Consider the following 23,394-nt stretch of genomic DNA (forward strand, 5'->3'; position numbering starts at 1 on the left):
ATTAAGGTAAGATAATCGAAAAATGAATATTTTACTAGATATTTTATGATTTAAATGTAAATTTAATGTGAAAATTAAGAAATTATTTCAAGTCTCATAACTCGAAAAGTACTCGATGAAAAAATATTTTATTATAGTGTTTTGAAAAGTTCTCGAGGTAAGCTACAAGAGCTTCTTTTTGGCAACAGATAGCCCTGACACCCTGTATATACAATTTGATAAATTAGCATATTAGTATAATATTATATAAAATAATTGTTATATATATGTATATATTAGCATATTAGTACAATAAGCTGCAGCAAATATTTTACGCGTAAATATAATGCAAATTATTTGAGAATTTTTTTAAATATATGTATAAATCTCAACACATCTCAATTTGAGCAACTCTTATTAATTAACTTATTACTTATTTACTTAATTAATTATTATTAAATTATTTTTATATAGTAGTAAAAAGACCTAATCACGACCTAATCATGGATAATATTAATTTTGCAAGTATAATAATAAATAATGTACTGAAATACTGTAGTATATATAAATATGTAAGTTTCTTATAAAAAATAAATTCTGGGAAAAATAAATAAATAAAATTAATTTATTTATCTATTTTTGATATCGTTTTATTCTTTTTAGATAATACAAAAAGATTCTTCAATTTTTTATTTCAGGTAATCTGTTATCTTCTCGTTCAAAAAAGTATTATTTACAAATTATTTCTTTTAAAAAGGAGAGATATTTTCATTTGTTCTTTGCCACAACAGTTATTTTTAAACTATATATTATTTCCATAGAAAAAGGAAAGATTAATAATATTATAATATTTAAACTTTACTTCAAATTTCCTCTAAGTTTGTATTTGTTTCCTTTTCTGCAATTTATTCTTTATAAGATATTCATCTAATTAATTAAACATTATTCTAGCATTATTGTTCCTCATTAATACTTTGCTGATCTAAATATATTATTTTATATATATATATATATATATATATATATATATATCTTATGTGTAAATGAATAATTAATTTTGAAATAAGAGAGAAACACGTTTTCTATACATTTAATATAATCACCATTATTATTTCATTATTAGTTCATTAATCATCATTATTGTACGTTTTTATCACATTATTATCTTGTTTTATCAGTCAATTTATCATTATTGTATGTTTTTGTCACATTATTATCTTGTTTTATCAGTCTTTCTCATTACCTCATATGTCAGGTAATTAAGTCTGTGATCTTTGATTTTCTCATCACCTGTCTCATCAAAGTGTACAATACAAGTGTCACTGCATTTATCGTAAAAATCCGACCATCTGTTCGTCGAGGTCACATGCAGATATAAATCCAATATAAAAAGGGAATAGAAATTATTGTCTTCACTTCTGGTTTTATTTTCGATCCGGCTCGTATTAATCATCAAGCATGCTACCATTAGCGCTTTTTTTGTTCATCGGTGTTCTTGCGGAACGTAAGTAAAACTGAATCGTGTAGAAATACTATTTTCGTTATTGTTTCTTTCAAGAAATATTTTTTTTTCATTCGTTTTACTACTCTTTCATTCATTATATGCTCTGAAATCATACATCTATCATTTTATAGGAGTTATATATAATCATTATTATATATCTCGATTTACAGAGACGTTCGCCGATGAACCTGAAGCAATTGTGGGTGGTACACCTGCCGGATTAGGCGAATTCCCACATCAAGTTTCCTTGCAATCTTCTCCTTATTATTCTTCTCATTTCTGTGGCGGCTCCATCATCGCTCCCAACAAGGTTTTGACCGCTGCTCATTGCGTGGAATCCGGAAGCACTTTTTATGTTCGCACCGGATCTGTTGATCATGCTAAAGGAGAACTCCACTATGTGAAACAAGTTTATATCCATCCGAATTATAGCGGCAAACAGAAAGATGCGTGGCGATGTGACGCCGCAGTAGTCGTCGTAAGTCGATATATTACAGAATATATTTTGATTCAATAGTTCCTTCTTCATTTTTAATCATGCATTTGTCTGTTTTATCATTTCAGCTTACAAAGGCAATTCAATACAATTCATATCAACGTCCCATCCCTTTGGCCGATTCCCCGCCCGCCACTGGGACAGTATGTACTTTGTCCGGATGGGGTAAGACAAGCACAAATGGAGCAGTCTCGCCAAATCTTCTGAAGATGCAACAGGCCGTGATCTCACAGGCGCAATGCCAGCAGAGACATTGGGGTATGCCTTTGGATTCCAGCCACTTGTGTACCCTCAACCGTCAAGGAATTGGTGCTTGCCAGGTGAGTATTCAGTACCCATCATTAAATGGGATTAATGTCCTATAATCTAATAAATGATTAATCCGTTAGTTTATACATTTTTATGATTACTGTGTGAAAACTTCTACAAAATAAAATTATACAAAAAATTAATGGAAATGTTTCTCTACAATTTTTTAGGGTGACAGTGGCGGTCCTCTTATTTGTAACGGCAAACAATATGGTATTACTTCTTGGGTTGTTCCTTGTGCTGTTGGTGAACCAGATTGCTACGCCAATGTCGGCGCACCAATTGTACGCAGTTTCATTCAATCAATACCATAGATCAATACCAGATATACATCTTGACATAGAAAACATAAACTTATTTGATTAATCATTAAGTTCATGTCCATGCACCGAAAGAATATGCTATTGCGATGTCGAAGTGCACGCAATTGCATTATTTGCACCCTGTAAATCAAAAAGATACTTATATATTTTAAACATTAAATAAATAAATATTAATAAATTTAATAGATTAATATTTTTTTGATAAATGTAAAAAATATTTCCCATTTTATATTCCCACAAAAATTTTTATTGACAAGAACTTTATTATAATTTTTTAATAAGAATTAGGATTTATGTGTGCACGTACAAAATAAAATTTAAGTTGATAAAAAAATTTTTTTAATAATTGCTCAATTATTCAGCACAATAACTAATCAAATTCATTTTCTTACATCCCAAAATTTATATATAAAAATAAATAGAAGAGTATATAGAGATATAGAAATATACAGATATAGATATACCAATCACACATGTGTATTCTTATTAAAAAGAATGAATAATGATAAAAAGAATAAGAAATAAAAAATTAAATTAAAGAATTAGATTAAATTTGTTTTTTTTATTGAAAACGATCCATTTCTCGCTTATCAGTCATCGATTTCATTGACTATTTCAGCATTATTGTATATTAAAAATTTGTTAAATACAATATTTTACATTTAATATATGTTACATTTAATATTTTGATATTTTGTCAAATTAACAATAAGTTCTGCAATAATACTAAAGACACATATTTCGTATATATCTCTTTAATTAACATCATTATCAATATTAATATTTAATTATTATTATTATTATTAATGTTTAACATTATTATTATAACATATATATGTATAGACACACATACATAGTATTAACGTATGTCTTATCATTCTTTCTCATTTAACTCATATACCATGTAATTAAGACAGCAATTTTTGATTATCTCATATCTTACATCACATCAAAATACAAAATACGTCATTGCATTTATTTATTATAAGAAAATGAGCACTTGTTCAAATACAGATGTGAATTTAATATAAAAATATAATATAAAAATAAAGTATAAATTATCATCCCTTTATTCTCGATTTTATTTTCAACCTTCGACTCACTTTAATAATTAATTATTAATAATTATAATTATTTAAATGGTAATTATTTTACATACAATGGTAATTATTTTACTCAACGCCAGAATATTTTAGTACGTGCAATAAATGAACTATTCAATAATTAACTATTAATAATTAGAAGATATTACACTTGTATGATTTTAAATTTTGCACATATACGCACACATAAATAACAAATCTCGAGAGTTCGAAGTTTACGTATACGTGTAAAAAAGTGTAAATTTAGAATGACACAAGTGTAATATTTCATTTATAATTAGTATTTTTATTCATTCCCTCCAGAAAAGATGGGATGTATGTAGGAGGAGATCAGACGTGTCTATACGCTCATTTGGTCAACGAGCGACAGAATCCATTCATGGCAACGACATCGACGCATATCCTGTGAAGAGAGCATTCACACATTTTTCAGCCCAACGAATAATTGCTAGAAAACAATATTCGTGGACTAGAAAAATATGTGAGGAATTTAACGAATAAAAGAAAGAAACGTTTTTTTTTATCAGGAAAGAAACGTATTTCTTATTACGTTTTTCAAGTGGACATTTCAACCAATTAGAAACGTTTTCAAGAGTCGATTATGAAACATTTCGAAGAAACTAGTGCAATAAGTTAGAAAGAGACAAACATATTTTCTTTCACTCTAACTAGTTGCACTGGTGCAGCAGTGCAGCTGAAAAGAGCAGACCCCTTGAGTCCAGCTGTTATAATTGTCAAATCAGCTGATTGGTTATTTCATATAGGGATTTATGCAATTTCTGCAAATTTTGTGCGGGATTTTCAAAATTCGAAGAATTGAATTCGAGAATTTTAGGAAAAAAAATTTCTTTCGATTTATTTTTCAGAATTTATATCTTTATATGAATATTGTTATTAGAGGACACTTAGATAAAATTTTCTTGTATTTCTGTAAGATCTCACTAAAAAAGAAATTAAAATTTCCAAGTAATTTACAAGTATGTAAATTTGTTTTAAAAAAATTATATTTTACAAAATAAATTCTCTTAATTATATTGTCAAGTCTTTCATTGTTCCATTTATAAATGTAATTTTACAATACGGAGAATTTATTTCAAATATAATGCGTGTTGAAAAGACAATAGAGTATTATCGATCAAATATCAAGTGTTGCAACGCATAGTCAGGTTACAAAAAGTGTTAAAAATATATCTCATAAAATAATAATTTATACTTTTTTTCGATAAATATGCGATTTTACCTTTAAAGAAACCTAAGAAACTATAATAATTATATTTCGTTTTGTGAATATTATCTTATAAATATTTCTATTTTGTAGATAACGAACATGTCTAAAAAAGTGGAACGACAAATTGAAAATATTCCATTCAGAAATCATTCGGAATCGAAAGAAAAGCTTGATCAATTCGATATACCTTACAGTAGGGAACTGCAATCCCCAATACTTGGTTATCATTATCAACTTCCTGATTTGCCAACGAATTATGTACCATCCACAATCTTGGACACGTCTCTATTACACGTAAGATTCACCGATATATTTGCAGAGATTGACCAAATTTTTTTTTTATCTCAATCTGGCATCTTTACTAACAAAAGATATATTATTATAAGATTATTATTTGTAGATATATACATTATTATAAGATATATTATTGTAAAATATATTATTTGTAGATATATTATTATAAGATATATTATTTGCAGATCCCCGTTTACGCTCATTTGAAAGTATACGATTTGAAGCCTGTGCAACTACCGGAGATCCCAAGCATTTTATCGGCATTACATTTGCAGTTCTCGTAAGTGTATCCCGTGCTCTTTGTTTCCAAAATCACGAGATGTGACATAGTTAGATGGATTTGATTTTTAGAGAGGATACTGCATTGAGTAAATCCTCGAGAGAAATATCATCGACCGCACGAATAAGCGAGGAAGGCAGAGTTTCCGCTTCTCGCAGCATCCGCGATAGTACAAAAAGTCCGCGTAAAAAGTGACGAGACGCAAAATCATGTGGACATCTCGTTTCAATAATGACGATAAATGTAGATTAAAATATCAAAAAATATATTAAATCAATTTTATTTCTGTAAGGTCTCTTTTTCGCTCCGATTTTTCTTCCTCCTACAAATGTCTGTTTTCATTACATCTGTCACCGTTTCTTTTCCATCTTCCTATCATCTTTTTTCTAGGACTAATTTTCAATGTTTATTCTAAATCCCAAGATTACCCTTGTTGTCAGATTTAATTGCTGTGACATAATTTTGCGATAATTTATTTGAACTTTGCGTTTCGGGTTTTAAAAAAAGTGAATTTTTGTCTCTTTACATCTATTGGTTACTCGATCGAGACCGAAAACATGGAGACCGTCAAAGGATGTAAAGAGACAGCTGTTTGCTACGTTAGGTTATATTCAATGGAGTGATTTTTTTTAGCACAAATATCGGTTCATCGCTATCGGTTCGGACGAGAAGACGAGTATCGATAATAACAATATGCGACAATGAAGAGGTTCAACGAATTTCTCGCGACTTGCGTCGTATTGCAATATTTTTGCCATGTATGCACTACACATTTGCTCATAAACGTCAAAAATCAGGTACGACACAATATATATAATCGCGCATTTCTATCAATAATAAAATAGCTTTGCTTTTCACGTGCACATTTTTATAGAAACATATCTCGTCTCTTTTCAGATAAATTAATTTTTGTTAGATTAATCTTTAAGACACTTTGACATAAGCATGGGATATTTTTTTTCTACAACAGATTCATTTAGGTTTTAAAGGAATAATTTTATAATTAATGTTAAATGAACTATCACTTTACTTACAGGGTGGTGATATTCTTCTAGAAACAATATCGTCTAATGTTACGGAAGATTTAATCACTTTAGAATTCCAACGTTCTGATGGCACGTTAGTCACACAACTCATCGATTTCAAAAATGTAAGTGTTTCTGAAACATGAATTAAATTTTTTGATAAATAATTTGTAAAAGCTACATTGTTTTTTATTGCTCACATAAATTGTAGGAAGTTCAAGTTATAAAAGCTTTGGTGCTTGGTGAGGAGGAACGTGGACAAAATCAATATCAAGTCATGTGTTTTGTGAATCATTTTTATAAAGTAGATTTTATATCATCTGATGCAATGTCCAAACTACGTCAGAAAAATCCAGGCACTGTACGTGTAGCGGAAGAAGACAGAGGTCATGTCAATTATACAATGGACTTGTTTCTGGATGTATCTCAATCTAAAGAGATCTCGAAGCATGTCGCTACACTTTGTACAGAAGCAGCTGGATCAACTTATACCAGAAATGATGACATAAAACAGTGGATTCAAAGACCAGGTAATAATCTGTCAAATTAATATAATAATTTCAATCTTATATTTGTGTATATATACATATATACATATAAACTATATGATAAAAAAAATTAACTGTAAAGCTAACATATAATTTGCATGCTATTGCAAAGGTTTTTCGGAAGAATTACTCATGGCAGCTGTATATAATTTTACAACTGTGCCGCAATCAGGCACAAATGACACAAGATCATTATTAGTCTCCAAATGTGCCGACACATCAAATCTGTGGGCACCTTGTACATGCTCTTTGGAGTTATGTATCGGATGGTATCCATGTGGTTTAAAATTTTGCAAAGGAAAATCTGATGGCAAGAAGATTGCCAGCACTTACCGATGCGGTATAAAAACTTGTAAGAAATGTTTTATATTTTCTTATTATTCTAAAATGAAACAAAATTGTCTATGGGACGAATGACATATAAGGACATTGTAGATTAATTTTTAATATAAATTGAATATTAATGCATACAGTATAAAAGAAAAAAACTGAAAAGAAGAATGAGGGAATTATGTTAGAAACAAATAAAACACAAAAAGTTTATAAGAATGATATAGTAGTAGGTAATTAATATATCAAATAATTCTCGAAGAAGAACAAACTATAAAACTTTTAATATTTCTTTTATTAATTTGACAATTATATATATTAATAATTTTTTATATTTTTTTCGCTGATAAATACAAAATTAGCTTCGCTTTTTAAAAATTTTCTTTTTTGTATTGGATAATTTGAATATAAAAAATTATTGCTATATATATTTTTTATTCTTTTATATAATTATTCTTTTATATAATCATTAAAATCAAAGTAAATCAAACAAAAATATTTTTGCATTATTATATATTAGATTTATATACTGGATCAATGAGAAAAATGTATAGCAGTAAATGGAATCCATATTCTAAAAGGGTTTATGTTAAACAGACATAATTTTTATTTAATTTGAGTCAAAAAGAAAATGATTAAATATTTAAAATTTTTATTCTATCTTTCGTCTGATAGAAATTTTATATTGATACATAATTTATATCATTATAAAAAGAAATATTTTATATAAGAATGGATATTTGTAACATTTTTCCATATCCATAAGAGTGAATATATGTAATTTTTTTACCTAAATCGAAATTTTAATGTTCAATACATTCCAACATTTGTAATAAAATATTTTAACATATTCCTAATTCTACTTTTGTAGAATTAATTTTTCCTCCATAAAAAATTTGAAATATTCACAGATAGAGATATATATATAGAGTGTTGTGATCAACAATTCCAAAAGATTTCTACAAATGTGTTTTTACACACACTTTCTCAATAAATTTAAAATACATTCCCGATTATTACTTACGCCTGCGACAAAAGTAAAGCCATTCCAGTAATAATACCCAGTAATTTTCATTTACATATCTAGAATATTCCTTGTACTGATTATATGTTACAAATGATCCATTCAAAAATTTAGAAATATTCCGTTTTATTTCCTGAAACAAATATCAGGATAATTTTGTATCTAGAGTTTTATAAGAGCATGATTTGTAAAGCTGCCATTTATACATTGTACATGTGTACATTATAAGTTTTAATTGTACATATTATGCAGGCACATATGCAGAGACATACAAATAATGATAAATATATATGACAATGATCTAAGCATGTGTATATAAATTCTTATGTTAATAGTTGAAATATTGTACATACAGTCTATATAAGATTTGCAGCATTGTACGTATGTGTATATGTAAGACTTTATAAGAATATTATTAATTATACTTTAATATTAATTGATATTTTGAATATCAACGATCTGTAACGAATGTTTTTGCATGTTTGAATGAGAGACTATTACTTAGTGGATCATTGTGAATAAGACTGCAAAATCTGTCCATTTAACATTTAATGGTTAAACCATTATGCTCTCTGAAAAATCTATACACTGTATACATTGCATTTATAGTAAGAAAGAAATTGTTTGAATACGGGAGAATACATACGTATACTTACGCTTGTAATCCAACGTTTGCGAAACACTTGCATTAAATATCTAGCGATATTTGGTATAATTTAGTCACGCAACAATTATTACGACGCGAAAGTAAAAGACGCAATAATGCAATAAATCGAGGCATTTATGACTCATTATATTGATAACAGAGCTGACAATTAAGCAAATGGTATTCTAATTAGATTTGTTATTAACGAATTGGAAAAGTCATTAAGTGAAAAAGTAATGTTTAAAATGCTAATTATTTACGTAATTATTTAAAATAAAGAAGGAATTTTTAACTGATTACTAACTGATAATTTTTAACTTCAAATGAGTAAATCTTTGTTAATAAAATATCCATTTTTCATTCCATTGTGCTCGATTGTTAAAATATCGATTCTATTCTGGGCAATTGATAAATTGTATTGGATAACGTTGACATCACTTATACATATAGGAATACTGCAACAATAAAATAATGTAAATGTCGCACAACTCTGTTAAATAGTTACGTGTAAATCAATGGGGATTAATACACAAAAGGTATAAATAAAGAGCAGAATAAATTTGTGAATATCTAGAACAATATTACTATTTGTACAGAAATATGTATATAGATTCAGCAGGGGCAGATATTGATTTTAATTAATAACTTTATATGCATAATAAATGATAGAGAAGGAACGATATGTGCAATAAGAGAGAATTTCTATAAATGAAAGATTATATAAAATATTTATAATCATTTATTTAATATTTAATATTGTTTTCTTTGATGTGCCTGTAATTTAATTAATATAAATATATTTATTTGTGTGATAAAAAAATTTTATACACCCTAATTATGTGAGATTTTCTCAAATATCAGAAGCACAATTACATACATATGTACACATGGAAAATAAGAAATATTTCAATCTGTATCAACCCCCTTTGATGTTATGGGTATTACTACACTATGTATGATTTCAGCTTTACACATAATGTTGTATCTTATACACATATTTTTTATATATATTTAATAAAAAGAATTAATATACATACACATAAATGTGTTTTAATAATGTGTAATTTTGAAATAATATAATGCTGAAGATTATTTTTAGTACATGCTTAATTAAGTTGTATTTACTTGTACAATATATTATTATTTTGCATATACAAAAAATATCAAAGTTTTTTAAAAAGTTCAAAATTCTATAAATTTATCGTGTGTCAAATTTCTTGATGGAAATTTTCTCGTTTCATTAACAGATATGTGGATATATGAGGAGCACATAATACTTTGTAATGTAATATATGTATATGTATGCGTGTCATACATATGCTACGTCTATCATATGTGCGCTACAATAAAGTAAACAATATGTAACAATGATAAATTCGATAATAACATGTCATATCTTTTGTAGAGGGATATTCTCTTTTGTAGAAGAATATATGCAGATATATGTTTGTTCATAATTGGTTCTATTAAGTACGATACATTAATAATAATCTTAATTATTAATAGCAAAATAATAATAGTAATAATAATTTAGTTTAACCCAGAATTCTTTATACATTTCTATACACATCAAAGATGTTTTGCATCATTTGCATTTTTACTAAAACTTAATGTGCAATTTGCACAGTAAAAGTATCACTTTGATGAGCAAGAAAACAATTTATTTATACAATAAGAACGTATACATTTCAGTATTATATTAAAAATATCTCTATCATTACATTAAAAATAGATGTTTTTGGGCGATAAACAATTTTCAGATAAATGATTCTAATAAAAATAAATGCTATTATCTCAGAGTAAAAATATATCCTTGTTGACGCAAAACATTTCCTGATATGTAAAAGTTTTCTAATTTAATAATATAAATTTAAAATATCTCGCTATTGCTATTATGTTTGCTACTATGTTACCTTTGATAATGAAGAACTATGCAAGTGACAGCTACAGAAGTGTACAATCCTCTCTGCATTTTTATGCAATATTAGATCAATCATATCATCAGTAGCTTATTATTACGTTTTATATGAGATCTTCTAAATTGTTTATGTTCATATAAAAATGTAGATAATTATTTCAACAATTTTGTAAATTTTTATTCAATAAAATCTTGTAAAATTTTCATAAAATAAAATAGATTATTAGTATTATAACATTTCATATTACAGTTTTAGAATTTGTTTTACAATCTCATTTACCTCAGCACAACGGATGATAATTATGTTATTAATTCAATGTGAATGTAATTTCAATTAAATTGAAATCCACAAGAGATCATGTTTATACGCACAGATATGCAAAGATAAATAAAATTTCACAAGATAAAAACTGCAAAATTACATGTTGCCAGTATCAGAATCAAATGAATCGAATTGCAAATCAATATCTTTCATTCTTAAAGATTCAGAATTAAAATATTACTTTTAAACTTGACGAGAAGAGAACGTACCTTCTATCGCGAGATAGATATGCTTTGATATATTTCGGGTAGCACCAAGCACAATGACGTAAAACGTGTATAAGCGTTTGTTATTCTCTCCAATCACAATCTGAAAGACTGTTCTCACGTCAAATACATACGTCAACCCATCAAACCCAAAAACATATCTGTAAAAGAAACACTAGCTACTGTAGCAGGTTTTGCGCACGTCCGCAAGTATAACACTGAAATCATCGTCAGCCTTGGACACGTGTTCCATATTCTGAGGCTGCTGCTGTTGTTGCGATTGCGGCTGTTGATGCTGTTGTTGCGCGGCCGAATGATCAGGGTACTTGGACACTTCTAGATTCTGTTGATGATACTGTTCCATGGTGTGACCGATCGCGACATTGGAACAACGAGCGTCCTTGCTGCTCTGTTGATCGTCAACGATGCACTGAGAGTTCGACATGTCCAACTGGGACGGTGCACCATAATAGCGCAGATCGCTGGCGTAATTATGATTGCTATCCAACATATTCTGCGACGACAGGCTCGAATGTGCCACGCTTGTCGGATGGGAATACTTGAAATATTTTTCCAACTGCAGCGCTTGCTGCTGATGATCTTCCTCGGTACTCATGCCAGGATCAATGTGGCCACTAAGAATCGCGTGCTGCTGCTGAGCGCTGCCCGAGTCTGTCTGGTATTCCTGATGATGCGACATTTGGTATCGGTGCGTCACTGTGCCTGTAATAAATTACAGGTCGAACGATGATGTAAGCATAGCATAACGGAACCGAATAAATGCGTGATATGCATATGTAAAAATATTTACAAAATTGATTGTATTATAATACTTGGAGAATCATTGTAATTCTTTCTAATATAATTCAGTAATTATACTTGTTTTTGAAAAAATTCAAATATTTTTTTATATTCACACATGATTTCTGAAAAAAATAATTTTATTTAAAAAAAGAAGGTATAATCAAATTTTTCCAAAATTTCCAAATTTTTTTTTTAAAACTTTCTTGTAAAGAATACATGTGTTGTCATCTTCTGACTCTGGGTAAGTACAAATCTCTAAATCTGATATGAATAAACGAGAAAAGAATGTTACCGGAACAACTTTCGGCTCCGCGGATTCCCATGGACTGCTGTCGATTACTGGCGCATTGAACTGGATTGTAATTGCTTTCGACGGTGGATTGCATCGAATAGTTTGTCGCGCTCTTGGACGACTGCGTGTTACTGTAATGTTGCAACGATTGATCGTGCGGCGAGGCGACCGGCGGATAAAACGTACCCGTGACGGAACCGACATTGTCAAAACCGGAGCGCAGCTTGTTGCACGATACCATCATACCGTTTGCAATACCCACCGCGGCTATGCTCGTCGACTGTCTCTCAAAGTTCAAATAACTCACCTGATGGAACCAAGAAATATTCGAGACTGTTAATTGAGAATTTTATAACATATACAAATAAGTTTAATTTAACAAATTAAACTTATTTGTATATGTTATATTGTTTGTAAAATTGCAAGTAAAATGATGAGATAATTTATGGATGAAAAATTATAGCAAAAATTAGAAATATGTCAAAAATATATGTAACGTACAGATTTCTTATATGTTAACGTATCCGTATAACTGCCGGAATTCTGACACGACGATACGTTAGTATTGCTGGCATGACCCGTGTGTAATTGACTGTCGCCGCTCATAAAGGTGTATCGTTTCGTTTGATCAGTCATATCTCCGTGTTGCTTCGAGGTACCCTCCATCAAATCTCGTTCCGGATCCGGATTCTGAGCAGACGATAGATGGCCGCCGTCACCTGGTGATTAAATTCCGATTGTATATGCGACGATTTGATAATAATTTAATTAGTCCACGATATCGCATCTTATATATTTTATATGTCAATTTTAACACGTGTATCTAATACTATTAGCTCCAATAAATTTCTTCAGGCATCTGATTTATTATTGCTTTAAAGATTCTTACCGTCAGGTTCGGGACTCGCCACCGGAGATATATCCGGGGTGTGAATAATGGGCGTGTACGGGCTACCGTAAAGCGAATTATTTTCCGACTTGTATTCCTGGATACCCTGTTGCTGCTGATGATATAGGGATGAGATCGGGGAATGGCCACCCCACGGAATCTGAGGTATGCCCTGGTAACTGTCCATCTTGGACCTTAATTGCATTTCGATTACGTATTATATACTTGAGAATACAATGTTCTTTGATTATATCATGTATTGAGATGAGATGGAATGATTCATAAATGTCTCTACTTCAAAGGATGAATTTACGCTAAAACACATACATGAATCTTACGTAAGCATCATAATAATAATTTCTATCTTATAAAAGATAACTTATTAATCATCTTGTCAACGAATATTTCTTTATCGAGATGATTATGTTTGAAAAATTCAAATATTGTTAAATCTCGAAAATATAACGTCATGTCGTCGAGATCATAAGCGTCATCGTCGTCGGCGCGTCTCGCTTCGTTTAAATCTTAGCGAGATCTCTCAATTAAGGCAGTTTTACTCGTACGTGCCTTCATTAGCGGAAAGTATGGGCCAATATCGACTTACATGGAATGATGAATCGTCGGGCCGGTAGGGTTAGACCTGTTGCCCGCGGCGTTGGTCGCCGAGGGAGGCGAGGATGGTGCACCGGGTGTCCGTTTCGCGTGCTTTCTACGCCGCGGCCTGTACTTGTAATTCGGATGTTCCTGCATGTGTATGACCCGGAGCCTCTCGGCCTCCTCGACGTAGGGCCTTCTGTCTTGCGGCGTCAGTCCTCGCCATTTCTTTCCTGAAAGGAACAGGAATCGCAGTTTAATAAAGAACGTCAGACAGAGACGAACCAAACAACGAAAATGATTAAACGACACACGGTATATACAGCTTACCAGTCGCTCCAGGATTCCCTCTGCGTGCCGCATGAACAATCGAAATATAAAGGATGTAATATAATATTTTGTCAGAGTGCGATATATATTTATATACATGTATCTGCTTTAATATTAAAATATATTTGAAGGATGAAATTTTGAGATGTTTTATAATTATATAAACTGGTAATAATGAAATTAATAAACATTTATGAATAAATAAAAATAGAGAATATTAATTTAATTACTTTTAAAAATCAATTTTAATTAAGAAAATAAAAGTTAGGTTTATAATATATTTATTTTTCTTTCTCGCTAAATATGTTAGAGGTTGTTATTGTATTTGTAGTAGTAATAATATTTTTGTCACGAGTATTTGAAAAATCCCGTTCACAATCAAAGATTAAGCCTTAAATTTAAAATTAAAATTCGAGAATTAATATTAAAATATATTTGAAAAATGAAATTTTGAGATGTTTTATAATTATATAAACTGACAATAATGAAATTAATGAATATTTATGAATAAACAGATAGAGAAATAGAGAATTAATAAATATTAATTTAATTATTTTTTAAAATCAATTTTAGTTAAAAAAATAAAAGTTAGGTTTATAATATATTTATCTCTCTTTCTCGTGAAATATGTTAAAGATTGTTATTGTATTTGTAGTAATAATACTTTTGTCACGAGTATTTGAAAAATCCCGTTCACAATCCAAGATTAAGCCTTAAATTTGAAATTAAAATTAAAATTCAAGAAAGAGAGACAAGAGTAAGTAGTTATTATCTATTGCCCCTCCTCTCGAAAAATGAATTTATCGGGCAAAAAACGCTCGAAGACGTTTGCCGGTGCGCTTTAATATATCGATCCTCGCGGGAGAGATCCTCGCGTCCGTAAATACTCCGATAAATTACGCTGCTCGACAATAATGGGGCGAGCCCCCGGTGTATACATCTCGATATCCCGAATCTCGATAAAATCGTCGGTCGATCCCTTTAGCTAACGACGCGCTTAATTCGGCCCGCGAGAGAACAGCCCCTATCTCTCTCTCTCTCTCTCTCTCTTTCTCTCTCTTTCTCTGTCGTCGCCTCGATATACGTGGCGCAAAACGAGCACATAAATGGTCTCTCGTATATACACAACATACGTACGTACGTACGGATACATACGTATCTGTATTACAGGTGGGCTTGGTCGGCGGCGGCGGCGGCGGCGGGTCTTGGTCTGACGACCAAGCCTGGAATCTGCCTCAGTTGCGTTCAATATGCCAACATGGTAGGCCGGAATATCATTAAGCGAGGCATAGGGTTCATACGAGCATAAGATGCTCGCGACAAGAACGAAAAAATTGAGGCGGATTTATATACTACGCATACATATATATATATATATATATATATATATATATGCACACATATAAATATATACACACACATGCGGGATTATGTCTGTAAATATATATATAATAATAATAATATATATACACATACATATATACAGATGTATATGCATATGCGTGTCTTGTATAGGTACATAGGTACATGGGGGCGTAGATATGGGTGCGCCCGTGCCTTCAGCCAGCCACAAGGCACGAACCATTATTTCATATTTCATTTTGTATATTTCAACTCTCCGGAGGAGAGAGACGCTAACCCGGAGGACTCCGGAAGAGGGGCGGGAAAATAAGAGAGAAATCGCACTTTGGCACGTCAGACTCGAGCGTCCCCTCTTTCTCTTTCAAGTTAACGAATTTCGTGGACAATCGCAAGAACGCATTTATATTTATGTATATTTTTTCGAAACGTTATTACGAGACAAAGGAAGGCGAAGAGAGACAACGGAAGAGAGAGAATTATTCGCAAAAGGATATCGCTTTTGTCGCGTGACAATTTCTTTTTCTCGTCAAGCGACTCCTCATTTTTTTCCAGGGTTCCCGGCCAACCGACTCTTCGACTTCTTTGTACGAGGAAAAAAGGAGAATTCAGAGGAGTCCGCGCGACAAAAGGGACACAAATGAGATTTTCGGCTAACAATAAGTAAACTTAATTTAATATTCCTGGGCGTGCGCGCACTCGCGGTGAGTTACCCGGCGATGATTCATCATCACACCCGCGCACGCTGCGTCCCACCGTGATGTCCTCGTTAAGTATTCTAATGGTTGGCGTGTACCTCTAATTTACCGCGCTTAGGCCGAGGTCTCGTCGGACGACTTCATTAATTTCGAGCAAAAAGCGGCGACGTCGGATTAGAAGCATGAATGATTCTTCGCTTATCGTCGATCTTCTTGTCCAATCCACGTAAACGAATAATGAATTAAAACACTTAAATGCCCTCTTAATTTGACACGGACATTTGGACCATCAGGTCGTGTGGATATTTCGTACATAGAAAAAAAAAGACATTCTTGTTTTGAAAATATATCTAGTTTTAACATGGAAATCTTGAAATGAGATTATATTGCGTTAATTAAAGAAAAATATAATTGCTTACTTGTATGAAGTCATATTATACAGTTTAATCCAGAAAAATATATTCTTATAATTTAAGATTTAATATTTTTGAATGGAAAAGAGACAATGTTGGAGAAAATAATAATTTTTAAGTCAAAGATTATAACTTTCTTACAGTAGAATTAAATAATTATATATTCTTGAGGTGACAATTATAATATTAAAATAAGACTGTAATATTGTTAAAATTTAAAATTATTAAATTCCTCTAAGAAGATTATAAATTGTTGCGTATATATACGAAACAATGAACGCGTTAGTTTAAGTATACAGGTTTTGACATTTATTTTTTTCCTGTGTGTCAATCTTGTTTTTTAATTTTAATAAGGATAAGAATTTTTGTAGGAGCTATAAATATTGTCAGGTCATAGAATAGAACATTTTCAAGCGAAAAAAATTGCTATAATTGTTGTAGCAATATCATACTCTGATTAAAATTGCTCTTTTTATCGTGCAATCTTTTTTAATGATTATAAACATCTCGGATAATCCTTAATACACACGACACAGATGCTTCCTCAATCTTTCGACCCGCGTAATTTAAGTATATCAGTTTTGATTTGACACTTTTTCTGTGTAAGAATGTTCGATGTAGGCTCCCCGTATCGCAATTTCGACTCGCGCGGATCTATCTAACGTGAATCTAACGGAGAATGTAAAATTAGCATCGCGACAAATTACGAGATTCCTGCGAGCACTCGATCGCGCGCGAAATCACGCGTGTCAAAAGGTCCTAATCGCGCCGCAAAGTCACGGCGGCAAGAATCTCGGCGAATCTCCGCCGCGGTTTCCACAGTCGTTGACATTTTCCAGAAAGCCCGCTCGTTTCACCGCCTAATTAACGATTCCGCGGTGATTTATCCACGCGGTCGTCGCGTAATTCATTCGGCCAGCCGGCCGGCTTTCATTAAACTCCGCCGTTTCTCCCCCCTTCCTTCTGCCCGGGGAATCGCGGGAATTTCGTTATGGTCGCGAACGCGGGACTGGCACGTGACATTTTCGAGGAGAATCGAGCGAGAAACCTCTCGCACGCGGCATTTAGAATATTAACAGTCGCTCGTAAGGAGTTAGTCCTCCCGCCACGACTTTAATTACGCATACCCGATAAATCTTCCCTACAACCGGATTCAAATATTCCTCGCTCGCGAGAGCCGGCCGTCGTAAAGTATAGCGTCAAACACGCTCGTAAATCTATCGGGGCTCGTTCTCGAGCGGCGATCGCTCGGTTGACACGTTCGGCTCGACAGTCGCCTCTTGTTCGCGCCAAACGATTTCTCGATCGCGGATCCAAATTCGCGTCGGATAAATAATACGTTGATGCGTCTACGCGACGGAAAGGAAGAGAAGAGGAGACGAGGAAGAGAGAGAGAGAGAGAGAGAGAGAGAGAGAGACGAGGAAGAGGGCCGGAGTCGAGGCCCACATCGGTGGGACCGCATCGCGCGCACCCCGCCCAACCTGGGTCGCCCACTGTCACCATTAATAATACGTCTCCGGTCCCGTGATGTATCTCATCTCCCGACGGCGTTGTGCGCGCGTCCGCTCTTACACAGATGCGCAGCATCGATGATGCAGCTGTATCCGTGTATTAAAGGGAGGAAGGAATTGTCATTTCCGAAAAAGAATTATCGTTTTCTCAAATTCGGCCCAAGAGATTCCAAGATGAAATAAATAACTAAACCTTCCTTGGTTAATAAGAAAGCGATGTGCGAAAGATGACACCGAACTATATTATTGTTATCGAAAATAGCGGTAAGAACCGAGCTCGGTGAAAGGTCCCTTCGTCTTTTGCCAACCGTAGGTTGACAGCAGTCGAGAGTAAGAAAGGGAGATATAATTAACTTGTAAAAAAAATTAGATCGCTAAATTTGGAGCTAGTGGTGACTCTCGAACGATGACGTTCACTTCGACAGTTGCTCTCAGGACAAAGACATGGACAGGTTCGTTGGTAGGTAGATACACGCGATGTACATCGAGCACATTCAGACACGTCGAGTGTGGCACGTGGACGAAACGTCTCGCCTCCTTTGTGGACAATCTCGACGAGAACGAGATTCCTACCCTCGGCACAAAGAAAGACTTATCTGTCAGGGTTTGTGCGATCTTAATGAAGTATCTCGGAAGGAGGCGAGCAGTTTCGAGGTACTCGATGACGCGGAGACAAGGAAATTGTAACACCCTTTAGCTTTGAACCTGGTGGTTTCTCCCACACGTCCTCGAGAACGATTCGAAGAGAAAAATAAATGGACATTAACGTCTGTCTCCTCGATGAAGAATCGAGGAAAAAGCGCGTTAGTCGCGGCTTGTTCTTCAAAACGACGCGTCGCTTTGCCAAGAAACCGCGCAAAGAAACACTTCCGCGCTGCCAGGGGAAAGACAGTGACACGTTCCCGTCGAGAGTACGCGTTACGTGGACGGACGTAGACTGCATCATAATCGTGCCGTAAACTTCAGCCGAACTTTGCGAAAGTTGCGGGATGACTGACAATCGGCGTGAGAAATCTCGCCGGATAAATCGTGCGATTTTGCGCTTATAAAGAGAGTTTCATGCATATAATAAATCCGGATTCTATTATTTCACAGTATATTTTCTCAATTCTCGTAAATAATTTCGCGTGCAAACGCAACGAAAAAAAAACATCTACTCCTTTCTAGGAGGAAAATTATCTCGACGTCCGTACAAATTATCATATCACTCCATCTGTCATTTTTTTTCGAGCCGGGATATAGGCGTGGTGTGGATGATCCGCGCCGGAGATGATCCGAGAGGACAAAAGTCGAAGTCATCGATAAATCGCCTACAACGCCACGTCGGTGCTCGAGGGCTCTCCCTCCTCCCCCTCGTCCTCGTCTCTCGTGCCACGTGTATTTTCATAAATATAATAATTTATTTCTATCTCTTCGCAACCGAGCGGAGGATACATGTTGCAATCACGATTCGTCTTCATCGTCATCGTCGTCATCGTCGTCGTCGTCGTTGTCGTCGTCGAGGATAGGTGGGTCGATCGTATAAGCGTCGTCGGAAGGTAAGGTAAGGTAAGGGTGCGGCCAGACTCCGCTCTCGACTCCACCTCATTACCCGGCATTCTATGCAGAGACCGCGCTTATGGCTTATTATTGCCTTAGCTTAGCCAACCCGTCGGTTCCTTCGTCCTTCTTACAGACGGATACATATGTACGCGCGACCGTACATGATACAATGTGTGCAATGCATGCGTAAGATATAGGGTGACGCGCGCAAAACGTGACGATTTAATATCGTCGACATTTTACGAGAATAACGATTTCATTCCAGAGAAGGTGTTTTCCTCACAAAATCTAGCTTTCGAGAGAAAAGGAGAGAAAGAGAGATTTCGCATCATCTCCCATCAGTTCAGAAATGTCTGCGTGAACTGATCAGCGCGTGTTTAAGCATATGTCCCCCGAGTAGAAAAATTACTGGGAAAAACTTGTCATTATCCAGAAATTGACCAAACTAGTCAGAAACTGACTAATTTCTGAGAAAAACTTGTCATTATCCAGAAATTGATCAAACTGTTCAGAAACTGCTGATAAATTATTCAGAAATTGACTAATTTTACCGTCCAATTATTGGCGAAGCAAGCCTGTCAGTTTCTGGCTAATTGAATTGGCCAAAAACTAGCTAACTAGGATTCCTGACCAGCTAGCTAAAAAATGATTGAATTTCTACTCGGGGTTTATCCGTTCCTTCGACGATCCTTCCATCGCCTGGGCTCATTTTATATGTATGTGCAATTATTGGCCCCGATCTTGTCTCATGGTTCGTTATGCTGCGTATCGCCTACCAGCGGCTACGGCTAAAGAAGGCTCTCTCTCCTCCGTCTGTCCGGATTCGTCGAGACTTTGTCGGTACGACGTTCGGAGGGACAAAAGCGTGCATAAAGAGGTTGATTCGGAGAGATTTAAGGTGCAACTATCACTGGTCCGTCAGTAGTTTTCGCAAATAGAAAGAAAGTACCAACGATTACGAGTAACTTTAAATAACTCGCGATTTTTACAACGTAAATGTTCAATTTACGAGAATTTAAATCGTGTCGGACAACTTTATTGATCGATGATCGCTAGATTGACTATGATGACGATGGCAATTTAACTCTTTCGTTACTAAAAGTCATTCGATTCAAAATACTCCATGTTGAAATAGCGATTACTCAAATAAAATTTTATGATTTTAATTGCCTTTTCATTTGTTTATTACATAAAATAAACAAATGTTTTATTTTTGTTACTATTACTATCAAATAATATATTTCTGTTTTAAACTCTTATTTTAATGAGAAAAAGAAAGAGAGAAAAACATTTTTGAGGATATTTTTTTAAATAAAAATATCTTCAAAAATAATTTTTCTCTCTCTCTCTCTCTCATTAAAATAAGAGTTTAAAACAGAAATATATTATTTGATTATAATGATAACAAAAATAAAATATCTATTTGTAAATAACCAAACAAACAAATGAAAAGGCAACTAAAATCATGTTTCTCTCCCTCTATCTCTTTCTCATTAAAATAAATATTTAAACTAAATAATTCTTGTTTCCATATCATACTCAGCGTTATTAAAAAAAATATATACTTTTATAAAGATTGTATTTCATTAAAATATTTAAAGTAAATAAAACTTGTCATGTATACTATAAAAAAATATTATAATTTTAACAAAAAATATCCCAAATATTGCAAATTGAATTTTACAAAGAAAATTATTTTACTATTAAAATGAGATAACTGTTTGCAGCCTTGTTTGCGCGGCTGGATGCCGTTTGCGTACGAGACGTACTGTACGGTCGCTTTTCGACCGGACTCTGCCATAGCGAAAGGGTTAAGTGCGCTAGATCGAAACAAGTTTACTAATGCGCAATGGACCCGTGCGCTCGCGGATGGTATAAAGGAACAAATGAGTTTCGTGATCGTACGAGAGGCCGATCTTGTCTCGGATTAATCGAGCAACGCTGGCGAACAAGTCTCTCCGTCGAATTCCGATAGAGCGCAGGAGAGAGAGAGAGAGAAAACAGGTCTAATTGAAGACACGGGGAGACCAGTTTCGTTATCAAACTAAAAACTTAAAAGAAAAATTCATCGTCGTCCTGGACGAAAGACGAGACACTAAACAATTTAGCGACGAATAATTTAGTGCACAAAACCAGAGCACGTTGCGAAATAAAGGGGAAGCGGGGAACAAGGAGGAAAAATATATCGGCGACATGTTACCGATTATTAAACGCATCATAAATCGCTGCAAACTGCAGTGGCTTGTTAACGTATTATATTACTGTAGAAACCGATGTTTACGATACATATACAATATTTATTACGACCAGCGCGTTTATGATTTTCGCTCCGTTGAATCGCTGATTACGATTATTTGCAAGTGCGACTGATAAATTTGAAAGCCACTCGGGCATAAATTTTGATAAAAAGAGAATTTTTTTTTTTTATTTAGAATATTTGACGATAAACTATAATTGCACAAAGTTATATAACACTGTAATATATCAATTATATAACAAATGTAATGTACAAGTTATATAACAATGTTATATATGTTACATAACACTGTAATATACAAGTTATATAACAATGTAATGTACAAGTTAAATACACAGAAAAAAAATAAGTATCAAATCAAAATTTATATACTTAAACTAACGCGTTCATTGTTTCGTATATATGCAACAATTTATAATCTTCTTAGAAGAATTTAATAATTTTAAATTTCAACAATATTATAGTCTTATTTTAATATTGTAATTGTCACCTCAAGAATATATAATTATTTAATTCTACTTTAAGAAAATTATAATCTTTGATTTAAAAATATTATTTTCTATCCAACATTATTCCTTTTCCATTCAAGAAAATTCTTAAATCTTGAATCATAAGAATATATTTTTCTCGATTGAACTATATAAAATGGCTTCACTCAAGTAGGCAATTATTCAAGCAATTATATTTTTCTTTACGCAATATAATCTCATTTCAAGATTTCCATGTTAAAACTAAATATATTTTCAAAACAAGAATGTTCTTTTTTTCTGTGTAACACTGTAATATCGGTTATATAACAAATGTAATATATCAGTTATATAACAATTACAAAAGTATTCATAACAATTTTTTTTTCGTTGCATTGCATTATTCGACGATGCGTCTTTCCGCTTAACGGCAAATCGACACGATCGAGACCTATATATATATTCAACTGCACTTAACCGTGTAGCAGGATGTAGGTTGCCGTTTAAGATCGATCGACCTCTTTTCCCTACGAGCACTTTTTACGAAAATGCAATTTACAGAGTGGGCAGAGCCGATTCCAGCCTCAGAAGTTCATCCACCGTGCAGTCGAGGTGCTGCTATTGTTCGAGAGCCACCCAATGGAGAGGAGGAGAGAGTTAGGAGCGGGAGGATGGTATCGGGAAGGTGATATGTATATGTAC

At 33.1% G+C, this 23,394-nt stretch overlaps 4 protein-coding genes across 14 annotated transcripts in view; 3 read left to right on the forward strand and 1 right to left on the reverse strand.

The window, feature by feature from the left end:
* Positions 1-1,285: 1,285 nt before the first annotated feature.
* LOC105251395 (chymotrypsin-1-like) lies at positions 1,286-2,732 on the forward strand. Its single transcript, XM_011258200.3, has 4 exons — positions 1,286-1,483; positions 1,654-1,961; positions 2,048-2,299; positions 2,459-2,732. Exons 1-4 carry the CDS (start codon positions 1,438-1,440, stop codon positions 2,600-2,602), a joined length of 750 nt encoding a protein of 249 aa, XP_011256502.1. The 5' UTR covers positions 1,286-1,437; the 3' UTR covers positions 2,603-2,732.
* Positions 2,733-5,041: 2,309 nt separating this feature from the next.
* On the forward strand, positions 5,042-5,740 carry LOC112637692. The gene is made up of 3 exons (XM_025407914.1): positions 5,042-5,236; positions 5,422-5,516; positions 5,588-5,740. Exons 1-3 carry the CDS (start codon positions 5,042-5,044, stop codon positions 5,709-5,711), a joined length of 414 nt encoding a protein of 137 aa, XP_025263699.1. The 3' UTR covers positions 5,712-5,740.
* A 300-nt stretch (positions 5,741-6,040) lies between these two features.
* LOC105251394 (out at first protein) lies at positions 6,041-7,674 on the forward strand. Its single transcript, XM_011258199.3, has 4 exons — positions 6,041-6,313; positions 6,553-6,666; positions 6,753-7,071; positions 7,202-7,674. The coding sequence occupies exons 1-4, from the start codon at positions 6,218-6,220 to the stop codon at positions 7,504-7,506; spliced, it is 834 nt and encodes a 277-aa protein (XP_011256501.1). The 5' UTR covers positions 6,041-6,217; the 3' UTR covers positions 7,507-7,674.
* A 3,552-nt stretch (positions 7,675-11,226) lies between these two features.
* The window catches only part of LOC105251393 (putative transcription factor SOX-15), a 54,161-nt gene continuing 41,993 nt past the window's right edge, over positions 11,227-23,394 (reverse strand). For all 11 annotated transcript variants that reach the window (XM_025415211.1, XM_025415213.1, XM_025415220.1 and 8 more), the window contains 5 exons: positions 14,125-14,347; positions 13,521-13,714; positions 13,133-13,350; positions 12,632-12,938; positions 11,227-12,258 (listed from right to left, as the gene is read on the reverse strand). In XM_025415211.1, the coding sequence (XP_025270996.1) occupies positions 11,711-12,258; positions 12,632-12,938; positions 13,133-13,350; positions 13,521-13,714; positions 14,125-14,347 (1,490 nt within the window). In that variant the 3' untranslated portion in view covers positions 11,227-11,710. The remainder of the gene's footprint in view (positions 12,259-12,631; positions 12,939-13,132; positions 13,351-13,520; positions 13,715-14,124; positions 14,348-23,394) is intronic.

Source organism: Camponotus floridanus, unplaced genomic scaffold (assembly GCF_003227725.1).
Source record: "Camponotus floridanus strain SB8 unplaced genomic scaffold, Cflo_v7.5 scaffold1, whole genome shotgun sequence".
Lineage (NCBI taxonomy): Eukaryota > Metazoa > Arthropoda > Insecta > Hymenoptera > Formicidae > Camponotus > Camponotus floridanus.

What these genes read in the sequence shown, in the direction of transcription:
- LOC105251395 (XM_011258200.3), top strand. Translation starts at nt 1,438, where the DNA reads ATGCTACCATTAGCGCTTTTTTTGTTCATCGGTGTTCTTGCGGAAC. An exon ending in CATCGGTGTTCTTGCGGAAC is followed by an intron (nt 1,484 to 1,653) that starts GTAAGTAAAACT and finishes CTCGATTTACAG; the next exon opens with AGACGTTCGCCGATGAACCT. An exon ending in AAGGAATTGGTGCTTGCCAG is followed by an intron (nt 2,300 to 2,458) that starts GTGAGTATTCAG and finishes ACAATTTTTTAG; the next exon opens with GGTGACAGTGGCGGTCCTCT.
- LOC112637692 (XM_025407914.1), top strand. Translation starts at nt 5,042, where the DNA reads ATGTCTAAAAAAGTGGAACGACAAATTGAAAATATTCCATTCAGAAAT. An exon ending in TGGACACGTCTCTATTACAC is followed by an intron (nt 5,237 to 5,421) that starts GTAAGATTCACC and finishes TATTATTTGCAG; the next exon opens with ATCCCCGTTTACGCTCATTT. An exon ending in GCATTACATTTGCAGTTCTC is followed by an intron (nt 5,517 to 5,587) that starts GTAAGTGTATCC and finishes TTTGATTTTTAG; the next exon opens with AGAGGATACTGCATTGAGTA.
- LOC105251394 (XM_011258199.3), top strand. Translation starts at nt 6,218, where the DNA reads ATGAAGAGGTTCAACGAATTTCTCGCGACTTGCGTCGTATTGCAATAT. An exon ending in TCATAAACGTCAAAAATCAG is followed by an intron (nt 6,314 to 6,552) that starts GTACGACACAAT and finishes CTTTACTTACAG; the next exon opens with GGTGGTGATATTCTTCTAGA. An exon ending in ACAGTGGATTCAAAGACCAG is followed by an intron (nt 7,072 to 7,201) that starts GTAATAATCTGT and finishes GCTATTGCAAAG; the next exon opens with GTTTTTCGGAAGAATTACTC.